The following is a 23,021-nucleotide window of genomic DNA, read 5'->3' as shown; positions in this document are numbered from 1 at the left end:
TATTAGCAGTGACTGGGGCTGAGGGAAAGGGCTAATGTGCTCCATGGAAGACTAACCTTTATTTTCCCAGTAATTACAGTCTGGCCAGAGCTTTGAGCAGCACAACCCCCTCTCAACCCTATTTCTTGATATTTACTGTCCTAACTTCTTTTGCCATTTGTATATTTTCATTTGTACCTTATAAACCTCAGGTCCTCAGCTGTGTCTTATCACAGTGATTGTCACAGCCTACCTAGATTGGTGGGAAGAAATAAGAATCTTTTTATCAGTGATGTATTTGCCAGCTAATTGCTTATACATATACATTCTGAAAAGGGAGGAGATATTCCCAAACCACATCTCCTGTTTCTGCATTACTTCACATGCCTTTATCAGCCTGTCCCTCGTGCATCTCCTCCCACAGGTGCCTCATTCTTTCAGACTCTGTTCTCCCAGAGAAGGAGCTGCTCAGCACACACTGCATCTTTGCAAGTTAAATGATCTGCATTGATAGGAGCAAGTTTGTAGCTGTTTGGAAGATGAAGTTGCCTTATTTTTTTTTCCCCCAAGTAGATTGGCAATTATCTTCATGAAAAATGCAGAGAATGTTTAGCTAATGCCTGTGGGCAACCTGAGCTTGCTCTCATCCTTCACTGTAGCTCCAACAGATCAGTATCTGAACTTGCCACAGTAAATCACAACTGGACGATGCTAAGGTGTAGCTAGAAATTTGCTGGGAGCACAGGATGGATCCTACTGTTTAACTAGACCTACATTGCTTACCAAACAGAACCCAGTGGGCTGCTAAGTATTGACTGGAAGGTGCTGAGCACCCACAAGTACTGGCAAAGTGGATCTGGAGATCGTCAACATCTCCTGGCAATACCCAAGATCTGACCAGGGCCCGCTCTTCTTTTACCTTATCACAGTATCACCAAGGTTGGAAGAGACCTCAAAGATCATCAAGTCCAACCTGTCACCACAGACCTCATGACTAGACCATGGCACCAAGTGCCACGTCCAATCCCCTCTTGAACACCTCCAGGGATGGTGACTCCACCACCTCCCTGGGCAGCACATTCCAATGACAAATGACTCTCTCTGTGAAGAACTACCTCCTCACCTCAAGCCTAATGTTCCCCTGGTACAGCTTGAGACTGTGTCCCATTGTTCTGGTGCTGGTTGCTAGAGAGAAGAGACCAACCCCTTCCTGGCTACAACCACCCTCCAGGTAGTTGTAGAGAGCAATGAGGTCACCCCGAGCCTCCTCTGAAGCACGTTTTCCACCAGCACCACTCCACACAGTGATGTTAATGGGATACACAGCTCTTCCTATCCCTTTCTTTCTGATTAGACAGATCAAGGTAAAACCTTGCCTGTGCTTGGTAAAAGACCATTGTGTGACTGCACGCTGCTTGGCTGTGACCTCACTTCCCACTGTCTGTGAGACTTCCCCCGGAGGAATGATGGTGTGACAGCCACAGCTCAGCTTCCGTAAGTGCCCTCGTGGAGTCTGATGGAGCTGTGGTGATGCCTGCATTACACCATTCGTGTACCTTTGTACATAATACATCAAATGCAGGGATTAGTCTTCTCTGGAGTAGTAAGCATCCAAATTTTAAAGTAGGGAAACAGAGATAGATCCAACACCAGTAAGCTTTGCTACTGTAACTATTCCACTTTCATCTTTCCCTACCTTTGGGGACCAGACACCTTTCTGGGAGGCCAGCTGGAGATCCTAACCCTTCTTGAGAGCTTTTCAGATGAACAACTGTACAAATATTTTGGTCAGGAAGCTCTCTTGAAAAAATGAGGCTCAACTGTTCTGTTTCTCAGCTGGGTGAAGGGGGTAATTACTGTGATAACTTCCCATCTCTCCTGGGTGTCATGGAGAGAAACTCATTAATATTTGCTGAGCACCCTGAGCCAAGTCCTGGAATGAAAGAGCTGTAAGGATTATTTTAACAATATTTAGCACTTCAAAAGTTTTGGAAGCCCTACCAAGTTTTCCCAAGTACAAGCCAGCTAAATTCTGAAGGGTGAGTTTTGTGCCACACCTCTTAGGCTTTTTGGCAGCCTTCACAATGTTCAGGGAAATACATGGTGTGGGTTTACACTTCCTCTCTCTTAATTGGTGTTTTGTTTTTTCACCTTTTTCCCCCTCCCTTCAGCACACATTTGTGTGTCATACTTTAGGACTCTGAGGTATATCTAAGAGATGTGATAGCTGAGTCCTCACATTTAAAGGAAAACATTCTCCACCAGTGCACTGTTGCTCCTCCCTAGCAGCTGGTGGTCCAACAACTTGCACAGAATCACAGAAACATTCAGGTTGGAAAAGACCCTCATGATCACCAAGTCCAACTGACAACCCTACTCTGCAAGGTTCACCCCTAAACCATATCCCCAGGCACCACATCCAAACAACCTTTAAACACATCCAGGGCTGGAGACTCAATCACCTTCCTGGCCAGCACATTTCAATGTATGACCACTCTTGCTGTGAAAAAAATGTTTCCTAATGCCCAGTCTAAACCTACCCAGTTGCAGCTTAAGGCTGCTCCCTCTTGTTCTATCACTAATTACCTGTGAGAAGAGACCAGCAGCAGCCTCCCTACAACATCCTTTTCAGGTAGCTGTAGACAGCAATGAGGTTTTCCCTCAGCCTCCTCTTTCTCAAACTGAACAGCCCCAGCTCCTTTGGTTGCTCTTTGTAAGATTTATTCTCCAGGCCCTTAACACACTGACTGCTGTGTGTTAAGTGATCCACTTGACATCATGAACTATTTCCCTCTATTCAATACACACCCATCCCACTGGCTTCTTTGAGATGCTTAGGCAGCGAGAAGGTACTTTGAGAAGTGAATTCCTGACTACCAGGTAAAAGTGCAGCTAAAGAAGCAGGGAAGAACTACCAAGTGAAAACATCCCCTCTCCATGGCAATGCTGAGTGTTTCCCTAGGTATGGCAATAAAATATCTGAAGCTCTGCTGTTCCAAAGCAAAAAGAGCCAGTTCTATAAACAGGTGGTGGCTGGCAGGACGGGTTGTGTGACATGTTTTCTTGCAAAAGCTGGTTTGTTTATGGCTATCATCTGCTCAAAGGAAGTTTAATATAGCATGGCTGCAACATGCCACAGAGGATGGACAAGAGGTAAAAATAAGGACAGGTTTAATGGCACATCTGTGGCTACTTAGTTATGGTAAACTTCAGGTATGTAGTGATTTCAGCATATGGTCCTAAATACATTCCCAGCAACTGGATCTAAGACAAAAACCGTTACAGTCTTCCAGGGAATAATTAATGCATCTAGTCACTTCACACCACACCAAATTAGGAAGAAATCTGATTGATTTCAGCATGAAAACCACTAATGCAGGATCACCTCCAGAAATGAGGCTCCAAGCCGGCAACAATCTTCGTAGGAATGGCTGGAAACCTCTGGCCCTGAACAGCAATGCTGATGATGGGACATAAACCATAAACAGAGGACTCCCAGACAGGGAGGTTTTGAGGCCAGAGAGAATTATAAAGGCATAAAGTAGCAACAACTTGCACTGAGCAGGGCAGGACTTCTCATTCACTCATCAGAGCAATGGCACGCAGCAGCGCTGCTGAGGAGCTGGCTGGCCTGCAGCATGCCTGTGTGTTTTTCCTTCTCCCTGTCCTGTAATTCATCTGTATTTCCCCATCTGGCCTGTCTCTCTCATATTTGTTTTTCTGTTTTCCACGATTTCTGCCCGTAGTGGCCACTCACTCAGACTTGCAGGCGCTGCTTGTTGTCTCCTGAGAAGCCAAGCCCTGGTGTTCCCTGCTTGCCCAGGCACGTGGACCTGCTCTGTCGTGTCCCACAGGATGCTGGTCTGGACCTGATGGTTGTGATGGCTTTACCACTTGCTGGGTTCCTGCAGTCTCTCCATGCTGCTGTCAAGATACCTGCCTTTGCCACACACAGACACCACCAGCACCTCATTTGTGCTTTCTTTGCCCTCCTTGCCCCTTGCAAGCTATGTAAAGCAGAGGGGCAATAACAGCTCTCCTCTCTTGCCCCATGGTGTAACCCTCCCCCATTACACTGACTTTCACCCATCTCAGGAGTCCTCTATGGCAGAGCAGAGGCTTTAGCCCTATTTTCTCTCCCACAAACCTCATCTGTATGCTTTTCTTGCAGCAACACTTAGTTCTTCCATCTTTTTCCAGGCTGAAGCATGTCAGCTATGTTCCTCTTCTCCAGAAAGAGCCAGGAGAGGCCTCAGGTTGCTGCAGGACCATGGGCTTTGTAGGGAAGCAGTGCTCCCTCAGTTGTGTGCCTTTGTTCTGACCATCAAAAAGCAGAATTGCTTTCCTGCCTCCTCTACTTCGCTTCACGTTTCCTCTTCCCTTGGCAATCATGGCCTGCACTGCAGTAGCCACCCGAGCCCACAACCCAGCACTGATCTAAGGCAAAGCCAGGAGCAACATCTGCTGAAAGAGTTTACTCTTCAACAGGCAGAGAGCAAGATGCAGCAGGAGCACAGGGAGTCCCTGAAAGTCATGCTGCCACTGAGCAGCACAGGTCTTGGGCTTCCCAAACTATACACTAATGGCTTCATGTGTTCTGTCAGCCCTCTTGCTTGGACGTGACTCGAGGCTGTCAGCTATCACTGGTTGTTGATTGTGGATGCAGCCCAGGAGAGCCCTCAGACTCTCTCAAGCAAGATACAATTTGCTTTCTGGTGTCTGACTGTGAGCTATGTTTAGCTCAGGTTTGTCAGGCTTTCCTCTGTACCAGCAGAACTAGAGGCACAAGAGACTGGTTTGTTTGCTGGTTGCAACTCCCCTCAGTGCCAGGTAAGACTATGGAACAGGTCATCTTGAGGGCAATCATGCAGCACTTAACAGGATGACCAAGGGATCAGGCCCAGCCAGCATGCATTTAGGAAGGGCAGGTCCTGCCTGACCAACCTGATCTCCTTCACCTGGTGGATATGGGGCAGGCTGTGGATGTAGTCTACCTGGACTTCAGCAAGGCCTTTGACACCATCCCCCACAGCAAACTCCTGACCAAGCTGTCAGCTCCTGGCTTGGACAGCAGCAGTCTGAGCTGGGTTAGGAACTGGCTGGAGGCTGAGCCCAGAGAGTGGTGGTGAATGGTGCCACATCCAGCTGGCAGCCAGTCACTAGTGCTGGGCCCCATCTTGTTCAATATCTTTATTGATGATCTGGATGAGGGGATTGAGTCCATCATCAGTAAATTTTCAGATGACAGCAAGCTGGGGGCAGGAGTTGATCTGTTAGAGGGTAGGAGAGCTCCGCAGAGGGACCTTGACAGGCTGGGCAGATGGGCAGAGTCCAACAGCATGAGATTTAACACATCCAAGTGCTGGGTTCTACACATTGGCCACAGCAACCCCCAGCCTGTAGCACTGTGTGGGTCAGAGTGGCTGGAGAGCAGCCAGGCAGAAAGGGACCTGGGGGTACTGGTTGACAGTAGGCTGAACATGAGCCAGCAGCATGCCCAGGTAGCCAAGGCAGCCAGTGGCATCCTGGCCTGTATCAGGAACAGTGTGGCCAGCAGGAACAGGGAGGTCATTCTGCCCTGTGCTCAGCACCTGTTAAGCCATACCTTGAGTACTGTGTCCAGTTCTGGGCCCCTCAGCTTAGGAAAGATGTTGAGTTGCTCAAACTCACACAAAGCTGGTGAGGGGTTTGGAGCACAAGCCCTATGAGGAGAGGCTGAGGGAGCTGGGGTTGCTTAGCCTGGAGAAGAGAAGGCTCAGGGGAGACCTTATTGCTGTCTACAACTACCTGAAGGCAGGTTGTAGCCAGGTGGGGGGCTGGTCTCTTCTCCCAGGCAACCAGCACCAGAACAAGAGGACACAGCCTCAAGCTGCACCAGGGGAGGTTTAGGCTGGATAGTAGGAAGATATATCACAGAAAGAGCAATTTGCCATTGGAATGTGCTGCCCAAGGAGGTGGTGGAGTCTCTATCACTGAAGGTGTTTAAGAGGAAACTGGATGAGGCACTTAGTGCCATGGTTTAGTTGATTAGATGGTGTTGGGCGGTAGGCTGGACTCAATTTCAAAGGTCTTTTCCAACCTGGTTAATTCTGTATGAAGGATGGGGATTCCCTTGTCACAATGTCCCTTTCTCAAGGATTCTTCCTTTAGAGAAGTGTGACTGAGATTTCCAAGCCAGCTTGAACTTTTTCCTCCTCTTCATTTACTACCATGAAACACAACCACCACAGAGAAGATGCAGTCTTTTCCTGTCTGTTCTTTATGAAGTTTGTCTTGTGATTCAGAAGAAGAGATTCTCACTTTCCAACCTGCCCCTCTTCCTGAAGACCTCCTGGTCAGAGCTGATTGATAAGTGAATGCATTTGCCAGATATGCTGCATTACCTTTTTTTTGTTCTTTCCTTCCTTATTTCTGAAAAGAAGCAGTGAGGGGAAAGAGGTGGTCTGTAAAAGTGAGGCACAAAAGCAGAGACTTACTGGATGAGGAGAGCAGACTCAAAGGGCCTCTAGATCAGAACAGTGTAATTAGCATAATATCATCTGACTAAACAGCTCCTGCTCCACCACCATCACTCCTGCGCCCATCCCAGGGCCAGGGGCAAGACCCTCACCAGCCAAGACACCACACAGAGGAGCTCAGCCCCAGTAAGGAGGCCCAGCCAGCACCCATGGATGATATTGGAGTAGTCATCAATGCTCTTCCTACCTGACCGGGGGGCCACCAGGCCCCCCGGCCTTTGTTGTCACCACCACCAACACCCAGTGTGCGCCAGGGGCACTCACCAGTGATGAGAGGAGGATCCTCCAGCCCAGATGGGCTCAGCTTGGGGCTTCAGCCTCTCCTGGCGGGGGTTAAAAAGGGGAGTGGGTGGGGAGGACCAAGTGGCCACACCTGGGGTGGGAGGAGACTCCAACAGAGCCCAGGTGCTCTGGGTTTGAGGAGGAAAAGGGGGAAAATGGGGCAGGGGAGGGACATTTAGGGTGTCAGCTAATGATAGGACTAGGGGGAATGGTTAAAAAATAGAAATGGGTAGATTCAGACTGGATGTTAGGAAGAAATTCTTCCCCATGAGGGTGGTGAGACACTGGAACAGGTTGCCCAGGGAGGTGGTGGAAGCCTCATCCCTGGGAGTTTTTAAGGCCAGGCTGGATGTGGCTCTGGGCAACCTGATCTAGTGTGAGGTGTCCCTGGCCATGGCAGGGGGGTTGGAACTAGATGATCCTTGAGGTCCCCTCCAGCCCCAACAATTCTATGATTCTAAAACAATTTTGCAGTTTAGGCTGGATGTTAGGAAGAAATTCTTCACAGAAAGAGTGATTGGCCATTGGACTGGGCTGCCCAGGGAGGTGGTGGAGTCACTGTCCCTGGAAGTGTTTAAAACTGGATGAGACACTTAGTGCCATGGTTAGTGCCATGGTTTAGTTGATTAGATGGTGTCGGGTGATAGGTTGGACTTGATGATCTTGCAGGTCTTTTCCAGCCTGGTTAATTCTGTGATTTTAGGAGGAAATTCTGCTTTGAGGGGAGCTTGGCCCTTTGTCTCGATTCAGGAGAAACATTCAGTGACTGCAGGACAAATCTGCAGAAATGCCTCCCTCCAAGGGCTATGCTTCCCTTTGCAGCCCACAAAAGTCTTCTCAGAAGAGATGTAACAAAAAATACCCCCTGGTGGAGAGAGGCAGCTCTTAGGTGTGCTGTCCTCTTCTCTAGTCTGTGACTTGTCCCTTCCATTCACCTTGACCTTGTTCAGAAAATGATCCAGATTTCCTTCACTGAAGTGGCAGCTCTAGCCTGTGCCCACCTTTCCCATCCCCTAAAGCCAGTGCTGCAGCAGCTCTCCCAAGGGAGAGCCAAGCTCTGTGTGGTGCATCACAACTGCCAAACAGCAAGCAAAAGTTTTAAAAGTTTTTTTGGCTCAGGAAGGAGGGATGTGAACAGGACTGTCTCCTATGAACAAGGAGAACAAACAGCTCAGAGCTGCAGCCATGCAGATGAGAGAATAATCCTAGATACTTTTTTTTTTCATACAAGACAGCAGGGACAGGTATTTGAAAATCCCACAACTCCCAATTTGCCTGTCAGAGTCAAGATATTTAAATAATTAACTGCAACTTGCGCCAGCACAGCTTCTTTGATGGAAATCCATGCTATTGTCACACCCACAAGAAGCTGCTGTGACAAAACCTGAACTCTCTACTTACTGACTGTCAGCTACAGGGCTTTACCACGGGAAAATCCAGGAGTTTCCCAACCAGTAAAGCCACAGAGAACCCTGCAGGTACTTTGCAGGGTTAAGGTGTAAGGTGCCTGTGTGGAGTCCTGCTGGAGGCCCCCCCTGTTCCTGTTGATGCTGCCCTCGGTGGATGCTTCATGTGCCAGTGGCTGTGGGCTCAGGGCCTCACTTCTGGCAGACAGGAGGAGATGTCCGTAGAAAAGCAGGTCAGTGATGATTACTCCCAGAGCCCTGCGAAACCAGGGCACCAGGAAACCTGTGCTTGGTTCTGGGCTCCTCTGCACACTTCTCCCTGACCTTGAGCTCATCACATAGGCTCACTGCCCTTGTTTCCCTGTTATTAACTAGAGCACATATTGAATAGGACTCCATTTAAGAGCATGTGGCAAGCGCTTTGGCAGCCCAGGGTAAAAGCCAGTTAGGACTCGTCGAGCAGCCGATGGGTCCAAGCGGTTGCTGAAGTTAATTATTCACAAATACACCCTTTCCAGGGTGTCATTAAGCCAAAACAGATTTGCAAAGTGTTCACCTGTTTCTAGAGGCTGAACACACGATGGGAAGGGGAGATGTGGGGGAGCAGGCCACCAGCAGCGCTTCAAACACGCATGCAGATGTCACAGTGGAAACCATGGTGAGGATAAGCCTGTGAGGCAGCGTGGAGGTGATGTTTCATTACATGCCTAATCCTGGGATGTGCTTCACTTACAGATGTGAGGTCTGGCTGAACACAGATGTGCCAGGTGCGAATTCAGTGAGGGGTGTCTGAAAACAACTCTGGGAAGCAGGACTCTGACCTGATGCACAGAAACTCCTGAGTGTCCAATTCCTGGGGGTGGCTGGGGCCACCAGGGAGGAGCAGAGTGCCACAGGAGACAGCTAGAGAGCAAAAAGGCTCAGCTCTCCTCTGATGGTGAACTTTTGGGTGAACAGTCCTAGGCATCCCATCATGAACAAGAGGGAACTGATTGGACTGGGCTGTGATGGCTGGCAGTGGGCAGAACGTCCTGTCTCACCATCTCCTAGGACAGGAGTAGAGTCTCGAGTTGTGCCACGGGAGGTTTATGTTAGACATTAGGAAACAAATTCTTGGTTGAAGGTGATGTCAAGTCCTGGAACAGGCTGCGCAGGGCAGTGGTGGAGTCCTCATCTCTGGAGGGACTTAAGAGTAGTGTGGATGTGGTGCTGAGGGACATGGCAGACTTGGCAGAATTACAGAATGGCTGGACCGCCGGATCTTTAAGCCCTTTTGCCTCCGAAGCGATCCGACGATTCCGTGACCGCCCCACGGCTGAGGCGCCGCCCGCCCCCCCCGGCTCCGTCCCGCCCCCCCCGCCCCGCCCCGCCGCGGCCGCTGAGCGCGGTGGCCCCGGCCGCCACCGGAGGGTCCTTCGGAGGAGAGGTGAGTGCCGGCAGGTCGCGGAGGGAGGTAGTGAGGAGCTGGAGAAGCTCCCCGGAGAGGGGAGCGCACATCCCTCGGGTTCCCATCCCTTTACACCTGCTTGTTCCTCGCTTTGCCCCCAAATCTCGCCCCGTTTCTTCGTCACCCTGCAGCGGGAGTGCTGGGGAAGTTCGGTCCCGCTCGCTCTCATTTGGTGCCTTTTTGATGCGGTCCTCAGCGTCCGGAGTCGGGGTACCGGTTGTGGCTCAGTGCCGGCTCTCATTGCCACCAGCCGGGATGTGGCACCACGGTCTGAAACATCCCCTCCTGCTGTTTGCACTTACCCGGTATTCACGCCGCACTCGCATCGGTCTTTCGGGTTATTTGCCTTTCGGTGGTCGTTTTAAAGCATCCAGTGTTGCAAAGGAGACCAAAGAAAAGCATTTCTGTCAGAAGGAGGTCTGTGCTGTTATGTCATTTCATAATTGCCTCAGAATTACAAATTATGGCTGTAGTCTCCCGCTGGATCTGCACCGAAGGACTCTTGCATTTATTAAGGATTGGGGTTTTTTCCTATCTTTTTAAGTCAAGACTTGAGAATAATGGCTTTTTTTTTGCAGGGACCCTCCATGTTAAGCTACTCCAGCCCATGTCTTGAAGTGAAAATACGATGTAAGTGCTCACAGCAGTCTGATCCACACAGTCGAGTCATTAAATCTTGGCTCATGACAATGAGAATTGTGTCCTGCTGAAAAGTATTCAGCTGCACTTCTTTGCATGAGCTGGCTCGTTTTCTCTTTGTTGCTTCAGAACTTCCAGTTCTGCTCACAAATGCTGGTGCTGTTTTTAACAGACACGTGGAAAAACAGCAACCTTCCAGCCTCAAACTAAAGAAGATCAGGTTAATTGCAGAGAAGGGCTCCGCTCTTCAGAGATGCAGCCACAGGGAGAACTTCAGTTTGTGTCAGCGCTTAGTTTGTAGTCATAGAGGCGAGATCTGCCTTGGGCTGCTAGGACCTGCAGTTCTCAGGACCATGGTACCACTTGGAGGAAAAAAGTGTGATCTTGCCGGCTGTTCCCTTTGCCAAGGATGCTGAGGGCAGCAGGAGTCCAGAAGAGGTCAGGGCAGGTTGCTGTTGCAGAGAAGAGAAGCTGGGCAGGGCTGTCCCCCTCAAGGCAGGATGTTGTTCTAAGCTGTGCCACTGGGAGATGTTACAATACCAACCAAAATACCAATTTATTCTGTTGTTTCAAAGGCTGGGCCCATTGCTGTGTCCTCTCGTGGTGGTGTTCAGGGTTTCTTCATGCTGCAACATGTATTCTGTAGCTCTTGGAAAGATGGATCTCTCAGAGCCTACCAGGCTGTGTGTATCAAGTAGCATATTACAGTAGTATATTGTTCTTTAGATGCATAATTTTACTGGCCTCTTACAACCTAAAAAAGCACAGAGAAAATAAACAAGGGCGTATTGTTCGGTGGGAAGGATGCAGAAAATTCTTCTGCCTTAGCCGTTAACTTAGGGAAAAATTACTTTTAAGAGTTCCTCCTGGTTGTCAGAGAAATGAGATGGCACAGGAGAGCTTGGGTTTTGCCAAGCAGGCTTTATTTGGGAGGTGAGGCATTTCTGAACTTCTCGGTCACCTTGGAACTAGTTACGAGTGCATAGCAAAGTCCTGCCCAAATCTTCTTGTCTAATTAATTTGGCCGGAGGCCATCCTAATTAACCTTGAGGGAGTTCAGGGGTGGGAGAGCTTGGTATGAAACAATTGTTCTCTTGTAATTTGCTGCTCACAATGTGTTGACCAAGCCACGAGCTGCATCTCTGAAATCCTCTGGGTCTCTTGCTGAAGCCATTACTCCTGCTTATTTGTTTTTTAACAGATGTTGTTTTCCACTCCCTGAGTGGAAAGGGTTATCTCACTTTCTGCAACCTTGTTATTGTGCTTTGTTTCAAGAGCCAGTGGAGTTGGGCTTCTTGGGGAAGCTTACTCACCAGTTCCAGCTATGAAGGAAGGGGTTGGTCAGCCTTTCAGCGGTCTTGATGCAATTGTTAAGATCTCTATGTGAACTGATGGCATCTTGTCACATCCACCTAGAGATAACCCTCAGTTCTTCTGATATTGACAGTGCCTGCAGAGAACAAAAATCAACAGCAGCCTCTTTGTCACCCAAGTGAATTACAGTTAGGATATTAATAGAATTTGTCAGCCATAACTGGGATCATCTCAAATGGTGGGGCAAGGGAAGAGGTTTTGAAATCTGAACTAGTAAAAGAAAGATCTAAAAAAGTTAAAGGCTGAGTTCTGCTTTTTGAAAGTGCTGAGGGCACCCTGCAAGTCACCAAACACATGACAGAAGAGGGAAAATAATCAGCTGTTATTGTAGGATAGCCCCTCTTCCCCTATTGTGGGGATGGCTGCTTGTTTTGCTGGCTCAGGGGGCTCATCTGTGCTTAGGAGCTGGGCCACTTTTCACCAGCCTGGGTGTAACTGGTGGGCAGCCCTGCCCAGCACACACAGTCTCCCTGCAGCACAGTGGCACTTGTGTGTAGGCTTCTCCAGCCTCTGCCTTTTTGTTTTTGTTTTTTTCCTACACTACTGCATACAAGTGCTACTTTGGCATTTATTTTGTGGTGGAGCAAGGGTTTGGGGGGAAATCCTGCTGAGATGACAAGGGAGGACACACAGATGCAAGACAGAAAGATCAAAGGCGTCTATAATACAGGAAGAAGTAGAGAGTCAATCCAGAAGAGAAGGCATTTGATTATACGTACAAGGGTAATATAAAAGGGATAACAACACAGGAGAGGATGGTAATGTCCAGAAATGAGTAAACAAACAGATGTGAAAGACTAAGCTGAGAATTCATTTACTGCAGCAGCCACAATCCTTATCTCTTTGAAAGAGGAGAAGACCACACGAGCCTTGGAACGCCTCCGCTCCCAGACACGTTTGTGAGCCGGAGAAAGTGGTTGTTTACGGATCTCTGAGTCCTGGCCTGATGGGCTGGCCTGTCCTGCTGTGATTAGTAGGATGCTAATGTGTGTAATCCTTTTGATCACGGAGCCCAGGCCCTATAAGTCATGTCGCTGTCACCTTAAAGAAGTTCAGCTATGTGATAGATCCCTTATTAAAATTTTTTACTTTGAAAGGTTTAATACAGTTATCAGTTATTAGTGCCTTCTACAGATGGAGAACTTCCCTGTTAAAAAAACCCAACAAACACCAACAAACACCAAACAGAAATAATGATCCATGTAGTCCTTGTATGGGAGTAGCTTATTAGCACTTTGCCCATAGGTATTTTAGCCCTGAACGGCTTGATTTTAAGATGTAGGCAACAATTGTGATTCCATGTGCTTTGTTCCACCAGAGAGGGTTGCTCCATACAAAAGTGTCATGAGCAGCATGGTAACATTCAGCTGAGCCCTAAAAAATACCCTGTTCTGCCAGTCCTTTTTTGGGAGGGAAAGAGTTGGCTAATTGCGCCTTGTTTAATAAATGTACTATTTTGTTCTCCTGTTGTGACAAACAAAAGCTGTCATTTGAGGAAATACACCATATGCTGCCAATTGGTGTAAGGACTGCTTATATCTGGAGTGCAGAGTAGCAGGGAGGGCTCCTTAACAATTGCTCCTTCTCTCTCAAAAAAAAATCTGGACTGGTTTCAATGGTGTGCTGCTCCATCAACGGTGGAAGCAAGCTGTTGACGTTCTGCAGTATCTGTGCATGCTTGGACGTTTCCTCTCTCCCTTTTATGTGTTTACATCCACTTGGATGCTTGTGAGCTGCAGCGAATCAGTGTTCCGGCACAGGGCTGGATTGGTCCATGGCAGATTCAAAAATCAACCTCATTTTGCATACTAACTCCTGCCCATGCACCAGCAGAGATGTGCTTCAGCGCTGTTGAACTCTGTAGTCACACACCCACGTTACTTTAAAAAATATCTAGCTCTTTACCATTTTTTTTTTTTCTCTCTCTCTTGGCAAATGTGAGAAGGCAAACTTTGAAATACGACCTGGAACCTCCTAACAGACAGGGCTGATAACCCCTGGAGAGCAGCTGCCACTCATTAAGGTCTCCCCCAAGAGATGCTCTGTGCTCGCTCTCTCATGCCACAGTGGATTTGCTCATCTAGCTGCGCTGGTGAGATACCAGACAGGAATAACTACCTTCTGAAAGTTAAATCAACTCTTGAAGACTCTCTCCTCTTCTCCTCCCCGTTTCCTAATTTTATTGGAGACACGTTGTATCATTAATTTATTCTCTGGCGCAGTTCCTCGGTGATTTCAGTGAGGGCTTTCTGCGCAAAGAATGCAAAGAGGATGTGAGCTGTAATTTTCACCGTCTGTGAATTTCTGTGCTCAAGAAAAGAAAGAAGAAAAAAAAGAAGAAAAAGAAGTCTCCTGCCCACAGATAATGAGGGTTAAAACCAGAATTCACAGATTTCTTTTTAATTTCCCTTAGGTGAATGGAAGAGACTGGCCTGGGAAGAGCCAACATAAAGTTGGCTTATCATCCAGTAATGATTTTGGCACGCCTTCTTCGCGTGTGGTCAGCAGGGATGATGATGGATTTAGCACTAGTGGGCTTTGAAGCCCTCAGTGTGGTGTTGACTGCAATGGGAACTTTCTTGAATCTTTGCCTGATGTGTGTCTGTGCTCTGATCTGAGTCCTTTAGTCAGGACTCTGTCCCTGTGCCTCGCTTCAGCTCGTCTAGCGCCTCTTCTCTGCTCGGGATCCGTCAACATGTAGTGTGTCTCCTGTGTCTCAGTCTCCCCATCCCTCTCATCCTTGGAGGAGAAGCAGTTTCTTTTCCTGCTAAATGGTAATTGCCACCTTGCCAGGCCTGCCTGCCCTTGGCACCCCCTCACTCTTCCCTGCAATGCAGAGGATGTCAGGAAAAGGGGGTGCAAGACAGCTCATTCCTGGCATCTTGTGATACGGTGGTTGATCTACTTTGGATGCTTGTGGCAGAGGGGATTGCCACACAGTTTTGGCAGGGGGGAAAGCCACACTGTAATTCTGGTGAGGTGTCTATTTGTAAGACTGAGAGTCTTGTACAGAAGAATTATGATTTTTCTTGGAAATGTATGGGGCATGCCAACAAAACAATACCTTTTTGGGCTGTGGAGGGGAGGAGGAGCGTCAAAATGTTTAGTTTCCAGCCCAAATCCCTTGGTTCTGGGGCAAGATCTGATTGACCTGCAACATTCTCGATAGATCTTCATTTAGTCTGTTCCTTAAAACTTGCAGTGATGGAGATTCACAGCCTCCCAGCATAACCAGTGATTAGCTATCATCATGGCTAGACAGTTCCTCCTAATATCTGTCCTAAATCTCCCTTGCTGCATGCTAAGCATCCACAGGGAGCAGGACAAGATTATCACTGCCTTTTGGCAGCCTGACATATTTAAAACTTGTTACCATCTCTCATTCTCTCACCCTCATTCCTCTTTCCCCCTTTTAATTTTTTTTTCCAGCTAAACAAGTCCACTTTCTTGTACTCTCTTCTCCAGGGGTCACACTTCCTCAACTTCTTATCATTCTTGTGAGCACGTGACAGAGGGCAGAATCTTGCTTGAGGTAGGGCCCAAAACTGGATATAGGGCTGGGAGACATAAAGAGCCTCTTGTGATGCTCCTCTTTGTAGATGTCCAAGCATATTTCTGTGATTCTGTGATATTTGCCTGAACAATTAGCTCTGCACTACTCTTGGTGTCGTCTGTCTTTGCAGCTCTAGCCCCAGCGACTCTTTTGCCATGCTGCTCCACTTTCTGCTTTTGCACTGCATCCTTCTTTAACACGATGCCTTACACCTGCCTGTGCTGAATCTCAATCATTCATTTCAGACTGGGTCTCTAATTTATTAAGATTTTATTCTAGTTGTAATCCCTGAAAATGCTCTCAGCACTCCCTACAGATTTGTAATTGTAATTTTTATCCTCATTTACAAGTCATTAATGGAAATACTGAGTAGAACAAGACCCCAGGCACAGGCCCTTGTGTGGCTTTTCAGGTTGACATTGAATTTACTATTCCTTGAGTACAGATTCAAAACATTTGTATACCCACCTAGAGTAAATCATACCTAAATTGTATTCACTTGGTTTGCATCTTAGACTATCACATGCATCCATCAAAAGCTTTCCTCATTCCAATGTGCCACTTCTACTGTTTTCTCCTCCCTAGTCACTATGCTTCCAACTCCATCAAAGAACATTAAACTGATTAGACTTAATTTGTTCTTTACAAGTCTTGTGTTTTCTGTTTTCTCATGACTTTATCATATGGGAGTGGATGCAGCTGCAGTGTGGGGCAGTGAGCTGGAAATGCTGCTGCTCCTCCTGGATCGCACACTCACTCCCTCCTGCTCCACGATAAACCAACACCTGTTAGGAGTATTTACAAGTTAGTTGAATAATAATTTGTCTGAGCTGATATCAAAGCCAGGCTGTTTGGTCTATGATACCTCAGCTCTGTCTCCTTCCCCTTTTCTGTTTGAAGTTAGAGAGTAAGTTTGCCCTTCACCCATCCTTTGAGACTTTCTAGGAAGTATTTACTCATGCCTTGGAGGCTGCCCCGGCTCATTCCTTTCTCATTCCTTACTCCTAGCCTATGCTTAATTAAGCCATGCTGAGTCAAGTATATCCACCCTACATTCATATTCTCTAATATCTTTTTCTTTTCCTGTGTTCTAGACTCTCTTTATATTACATATCTAATATTTGATCACAGTGAACATTGCTGTTGAAGTCCTTTCCAGCAGATGAATTCTGTCATTCCCAGTGGGACATGTGTTCCTAAGCCGGAGAGTGTGGTGGTGGCACGGTGTGTTGGGGCAGCTGTGTGCAAAGGCAGCCTGCCATTTGCAGTCCTGTTTGACTTTATCAGCCAAAAGAAGCTGAAATGATCAAGGCAAAGGCCTCATTAATGTGTTTATTTTTGATAAGCTGTCTCATATGCACACATGCAAAACCAGAGCGAGAAAACAGGGGCAACTACAATGGTCAAAGACTTAGATATTCTCCTGGGATGTAGTTCAGGGTTAGATTTAAACTGAGCAAGTTATACCATCTAGTATTAAAACAACTACTACAAGAACCTGTTTTCCATTGCTGTTGCCTGTCAGGCTTTTATCACTTGATCTGGAACTTTCAGGTTGTGTGTCTCACTCAGGCTAAATTTATTTTAGTATCCTCAGCTAAACCAATTCAACCATTTCCAAGAACAGCTAGGAGGGAGGAAGGAGGACAGGAAGAACGTTGTTCTGCCCACATAGAAAGGGGAAAGAAAATAAATCCTCCAGCTGTTTGATTGAGAGCTGTGGTGCCATCATGCTCAGGAACAGGATCTATGGTGACAAGGCTTGGAGACATCCATGCGTGTTCTCTGGCAGACTTGCCTCTGTTTCTAGCTGCTCTGTTTTCCAAAGACATTTCCCTCCCATCCATCAGCATTCCCTAGCCTCTGATGCTGAGCAGCCCTCCTGTGACCTAGCCCTGCATAGCCCTGGCACCAGGCCCCTGAGCCATGGGGCTGGATTGCCCTTGTAATGGCAGCATCTGCTTTTTTCAGGTACAGGTGAGACAGGATCTTGGAATTGGGAGCAGAGAGCAGGCACAGAGGTATTTCTGCTGGAAATGTAGACAAGGCAGAAGCTGGTCATCAGAGGAGGAGGAAATTGGAGTAAGGGACATGAAGCGACAATGGGTCAGGAGGAGCTGTAAGAGATGCAGGAGGGCTGAGCAGGTTGGCTTAGCTTGGTGGTGGGATGTGTGGGAAGAGCAGCCAGCCAGGTGGGACCAGGAGATGGGAAAGCAGGGAAGGGATGCTGAGGGATGGCAAGAAGGGCAGATGCGTGTGGGATGTGGCAAATGGGAAAATGAAGGCACCAGGGAGCATGGTGGTGGTGAGTTAGCAGAGGTGGGAGGGATACAGGGCAGCCTGGACAAAAGCATTGGTCTTGGATTAGATGGGCAGAGGGATGGAGGAGAGTGTGGTAGACAAATTACTGCAACCAATTTTTTTGGCTCATCCCATGTCTTCCTTGCATGGACAACTTCCCACACTTGGGTTGATGTGCTGAGGCACTAGGTTCTTGCAGCAGTTACTTTGAACATACCTAGTTCACTTTTAAGAGTAAGTCCTTTACAACCTCAGGTGGTAGGTGCTTCAGACTGGGTGCCTAGAATGCAGAGGGTTGTTTTCCCTTTGTCTGCATAAATACTTCTGTCTGGCACATGTCTGATATGAAATGGGAATAATGTCACCCAGAGGTGAGCGAAGATAAGCTACTTTAATGTGTGACCTATCTAGATAATAGGCTTTGTAATTCAGATGCCTGTTAGTCACTGTGTTTGGAACAGTATTTGGATAGCTGCTGTAGATAAAGCCCAGCAAGACTAGCATCACCTAGCTTGCACATCAGCTGAGACAAGAGGCCTGCAGAATCCAGTAGCCTGAAGTCAAGTAATTACAGGCTGCAGCACCTCGTGTGTCCATGCATGGTGCCTCGCCTCTGACAATCCATGATACCTCTATGCTTCATTTTCCAATATGGAACCTGTTCCCTCACAGTTTTCTGTATAGTTCTGCAGAATGGCTTACAAAAATGTTATAAACAGTTGTGCAGGTTAAGCAGGGTAAATAATGTACAAGGACCTCAGGGGCCATGTTAAACAATCAGAAGATTGGCACCTTCTGCTTTATTTCAAGTAGAAGAGAGTGGAAAAGATGTAACAGAGGGCAGCCAGGGCCAAATTCTCTGTCACTTATGGTCTCCCACCTGATATGTGGGTGCTGTGTCAGGATGCTCTCTGGAACCAAGGCTAAAAGAAGAAGCCTGCCAATGGGCTGCTTGAATCTCCACTCAAGGGGGATTCAACAGCATGCAAACCATTTCATATCATGGAGACAAAACATACATCTGCCACTGCTGCAAGTGTTGACACTCAGCAATGCTGGTACTGGTCACTGTACAGGCAATGTTGGCACTCTCCCCCAAAACAATAGGGCTTGGGAATCTCTGCAACTGAAAAAATCCTGTAGATAAAGGCAGACCATCAACAGAAAACAGTGGGAAAGAACCCTCAAGCCTTTCCCTCACTGTGAATGGCCCCCAGGAGCAGCTCAGAGGAAATTCTATCACCAGATTTTGTTCAGTGTCTTTCAGGAGTGCTTTGGGCTTTTTTCTGGGCTAGCAATGAGATCCCCATTCTTGGACAGAGCACCCCGAGAGGAGTAGCTCTGATGTTGTTTCCATCTGGTGGTCCCATTGTGTCCCTCTCTTGGAGGCTGCGGGTCCCCATTGTGTCCATTCACAGGGGGGCTGCTGCTGATTTCCGCCACTGAGCCTGTGCTTTTTTCTTTGCATCTGAGAAGCTTCCAGAGAGAAGCCTGGCCCCTGATTCCAGAGTGAAGCAGAGCTGTACTGGCTGACGGGGACAAGTCGGAAATGCTGGCAAGATAGCAGGCATCCTCAGGAAGCAAACCCTATCAGAAAGCACTGATGTCATTGGCAATCAAAACAAATGAGGGCTGGGAAAACAAACTGTTTTCCAGTGCTGTTGATCTTCCCTCAAGTTAGAAGCTCTGCACAGCCTTTACTCTTTGGCCCAGTCTGACAGATTATTTACAAGACAGTGCTGCAATGATGGCTTTGTTAATCCTGCCAATCCCATTCCTTTGATTTGATTTTTAAGATTTATTTATCTAAGGGCGGGTGGGAAGAGCATCCCAGTGTCACAGCAAGGTTTGGAGAGCTGACCGGTATCCTTGCGGATGTTGGCTGCTGACATGGTTGATGTCTTGCAGGCTTTGCTCTGGGAGGGCTCCCAGCTGCCCTGCCCCTAGCAGGGTCCAATGCAGGAGGGGGGTACCTCCTCACAACTTCTGTGTAGCCCTTCAAGACGTGTCCTGACAGTGTCCCTGCTAGTGCCCACCTGCCACCACTACTACTGGGTTCTGGAAGCTTGTGCCATGGGTGCGGAGCATTGCTCTATGCAGTGAGTCTGAGGAGAGATCATCAGATGGCTTGGTGCCAAGGGCACTGTGGCAGGAGAGGGGTGCAGGCTTTTTCACCCTGTTTGTTCCCATTGCAGAGCTGCAATTGCCACAGTGAGAGCATTCCTCTCCCAGCTTGGTCTTCCCACAACCCATAGCACCATGGGATTTTTTCCCTTCCACACATGGCAAATTGGTAGAGCAGGAGGAGACAGTTAAACCAATTCCTCATGGTGCATTTCCACCCTGTTGCTCCTCACCACTGGTGCTAAAAGGAAGATCAGAGTGAACCTTAGGGGCTGGAGGTTTTACTGCTCACTCACCATTGCCTCTCTGATGACCCCATGGCTGCAGGGGGTGGCAGAGAAGGGGTTAACCTCTTCTCTAAGCCAGTCTGACAATAATAGCAGGAAAAGCACATTTCTTCCTTGCACCTGTGAGCGCTCCAGTGGGCTTTCTGCTGTTTATGGTAGTCACATTGGATCTTACTCTTGTTAGAAGCTGACCAGCTCTAGCAGCTAGCTGTTGCCCTTGCTCTGATCGTACCTGGCTCCTTGCACAGTCTGGGATGGTGGGTGGATGGAAAATCAGCCTTCTAGGTCATTATTCAAAAATAACCCACAAAGTCTTCCCTTCCTTCCAAGAGGGAAGGGTCCTGCTCCTCCCCGCTTTCTGCCTGCTTGTGCTTACTGCTGGCTTGCTTGCTTAGAGTACTTACTGGGAATTTGGAATCTTGTTCTAGCAAGGAATACTCCTAAAATATCTTCAGCCAAGAGCTTTATTTTTTTATGCTCTTGAAGGGTGTGTTGTGTTGCTTGTGTGAAAGGGAAAGAGATTTATTAAGCTCAAAAGACAAACCGGTTTAAGTGCTCAGCAGGCTCTAAGGCTGAAAAGCCACTTCTGCAGTGTTCCAGGTTACCAGTTAAATTGTGGCTCTGCATAATAAGTGTGCATGTTTTTCCACCCTATGGGCTGTCCTTGGGTGAGTGCCATGGCCACTGTGGGCAGCGAAGAGCAGAGGCAGCTGGAGGGTCCCGGTGTGCCTGGGAGCTGCACACCAGGCTGGTCCAGAGCAGCTGGCCAGACCGGCTCCACAGCCTGCAGAGACAGGGCGGGAGCGGTGAATGGATGGGGCACTGGAGAGTCAAAAAGTGGCCATACACATGGAGTACTGCACTGCAGAAACTGGTTTATGTTGTTAGCCAACCCATCGACTTCTGGGTGTATGCAGCCTGAGAGATTTAGTACTAATACACACACAGCAGCCATCTCACTCATCGCTCAGTCTTGAGTAAACAGCAGTAAACAGAGTTCTCCTTTTCTTTTCACCCTGGGAGACCATTAGAGGCCAGTGTATAAACCACACTTGTTTGTTGTGGGCTTTGTAGAGATGATCTCCTTTTGAGTAGCTGCCAATGCTGGACTTCTGTCCCTCAACTAGACCTGCTACTGCTAAGAACACACAGTACTCACCAGGGGTGTCAAATGAGCTCTTCATGCAGGGAACATTGTCTGGAGTGTTTTATGTTTTGCATAATGAATATATTTCTGTGTGTTTCACTTCTTTATCCACTTTTCTTTATTTCTTTCTTCTGGTGACATAGTTGAAGCAAGGAGGAACGCATCAGAATGGTTCCATTGTTGTGCACAACTCAGAGAATAGATGATTACCTTCCGCTCCTTTTAAACCTCTGGAGGAATGAGTAGTCTGTAATTGCCATAATAAGCTGTGAGAATGCTTTAGACAAGAGAGGTTGTTTCCAGCCAGCTGATTCAGTCCTGGTCTTTGCTCCAGTCAGTGCAGAACTGAAGGCTGTCACTGGGAAGGAAAATCTAGAGTGTCCCATATCTTGGAAATCATTGAGACAAAATAGACACAGGCATCTCAGGTTGGTTCCAGGTATTTTACACAGTGGAAGCAAAAATAGGGTGTCCCTTAAATCTTAGGTTTTGCACCGTTCTACCTGAGAATGACTGATTTTCAGCAGGCCAAACAGGCCAAAAAAGAGAAAGTAATCTGTAAAAAAACCAAAACACTGTTTAGCTGGGGTATTGCATAATAATACCTGGGTTTTTCATGTGGTTACATAATTCATTTTTGTGCTCATGCATATTTTGTCCTTGTTCATGTGAACATTTTTTCTTAATTGGACTATGCAGAGCTGTAGGGAGAGGCACATTGCCCTGTGATCCACCCCCTCCTCCTGTAGCAACTTCAAACGTAATACAGAACACACCTCTCCCTGGCTGGAGAAAAACTGCTTTTAAGGAAATGCCTGACTCCAATTTTGGGCTTACCTCTGGTGCAAAGATGTATTTTTTTTTTGAGATCACTCAGTGAAATCTGAAAGCTGCAATCACCAGTGAGTTCTTCAGTGAAACAGACTGAGTCAGCAGCAGCGCAGCATCTGCTGCTTGGCTGAGTGCATGGAGGTGTATTGTCTGGGGAAGGTCAGCACATGATTCATCAGCATCTGCATGCACTTTGCTTCATCTATTTTGTTATGAAGATGGAAGACTGAGGACAGGGGATGAGATTTTTAGCAGCTGATCAAAACTATCCGTGTTTAAAACAGCCTTCTGTTTGTTTTTGGTTCTGTTTTTCAGTGATGGGTCCTGCTGGAAAGAGCTTTCTGATGGCACAGCTGTGAGTGAAACCAGCACAACATGTTCAGTGTCGAGGACCTCCTGATTTCTCATGGATACAAGTTGTCAAAAAAAACCCCTGTTTCGTATGAGAACAGATATGATGGATACCGGCATGAAATTGTGGGGAACAGATCTGCTCAGAGAGCACTGAGTGGGTTTGAGGCCGAGTTGAGAGCTGGGGCTTACAGCAAGAAACCTCTGGTGAAAAGCAACTCGAGCAGCACTGAAAGCAGCCATGAGAGCCAAGGGAGGCATTCGGGTCCTGGTTACCACCATGACCATCAGGGTTTGTCCACTTTTCATACTTCAGAAGGGGGGTAAGTTTCAGCATCATGCCATGGCTTTGCTTTCTATACCCTTTTGGTACTGTCAGAAAACTAAGCATGACCCTAACCCATGACACCATCTTCCTGCTCCCATAACAGTGACCATTTCCATGCACTGCAAGTCCACACCTTGAAGCAGTGGCACATCTATTCACCTCCTGCAGGAGCAAGGTCTTTGGGAATACTGGGATAATGAGAAGTGGCCCAGTGTGGGGAAAGTTCAGTTATTAACGTGCTCTGTATCAGAAAGGTCTTTCTGCTGGGCTTAGAAAAGCTCAATCCAAGTACAGGGGAAAAGAAAAAAAGGGACAAAAGTTCTTCCTTTTCTTCACTTTTAAAAAGCAGACCCCAGCTTCCTCCACTGTGTGGGCTTTGCTGTAGATTCAGCCGTGTGCAGCTCTTGGTGGCTGTTTTCTTACACGTGTTGAGGACTTCCTTGCCTTTTTAAGG

The 23,021-nt window shown here is 47.7% G+C and overlaps 1 protein-coding gene across 3 annotated transcripts in view; it reads left to right on the top strand.

The window, feature by feature from the left end:
- The window catches only part of JCAD (junctional cadherin 5 associated), a 65,831-nt gene that overhangs the window by 28,270 nt on the left and 14,540 nt on the right, over nucleotides 1–23,021 (top strand). Inside the window, exons 1-2 of one of the 3 annotated variants that reach the window (XM_054171173.1) lie at nucleotides 9,509–9,611; nucleotides 22,204–22,562. In XM_054171173.1, coding sequence (XP_054027148.1) covers nucleotides 22,264–22,562 — 299 coding nt within the window. In that variant the 5' untranslated portion in view covers nucleotides 9,509–9,611; nucleotides 22,204–22,263. Of the gene's footprint in view, nucleotides 1–9,508; nucleotides 9,612–21,863; nucleotides 22,048–22,203; nucleotides 22,563–23,021 lie in introns of those variants that run through there. The other 2 variants (XM_054171174.1, XM_009898548.2) reach the window with 2 other exon arrangements.

This window comes from Dryobates pubescens, chromosome 21 (assembly GCF_014839835.1).
Source record: "Dryobates pubescens isolate bDryPub1 chromosome 21, bDryPub1.pri, whole genome shotgun sequence".
NCBI lineage: Eukaryota > Metazoa > Chordata > Aves > Piciformes > Picidae > Dryobates > Dryobates pubescens.
This window is presented reverse-complemented; position numbering and strand designations above follow the sequence as displayed.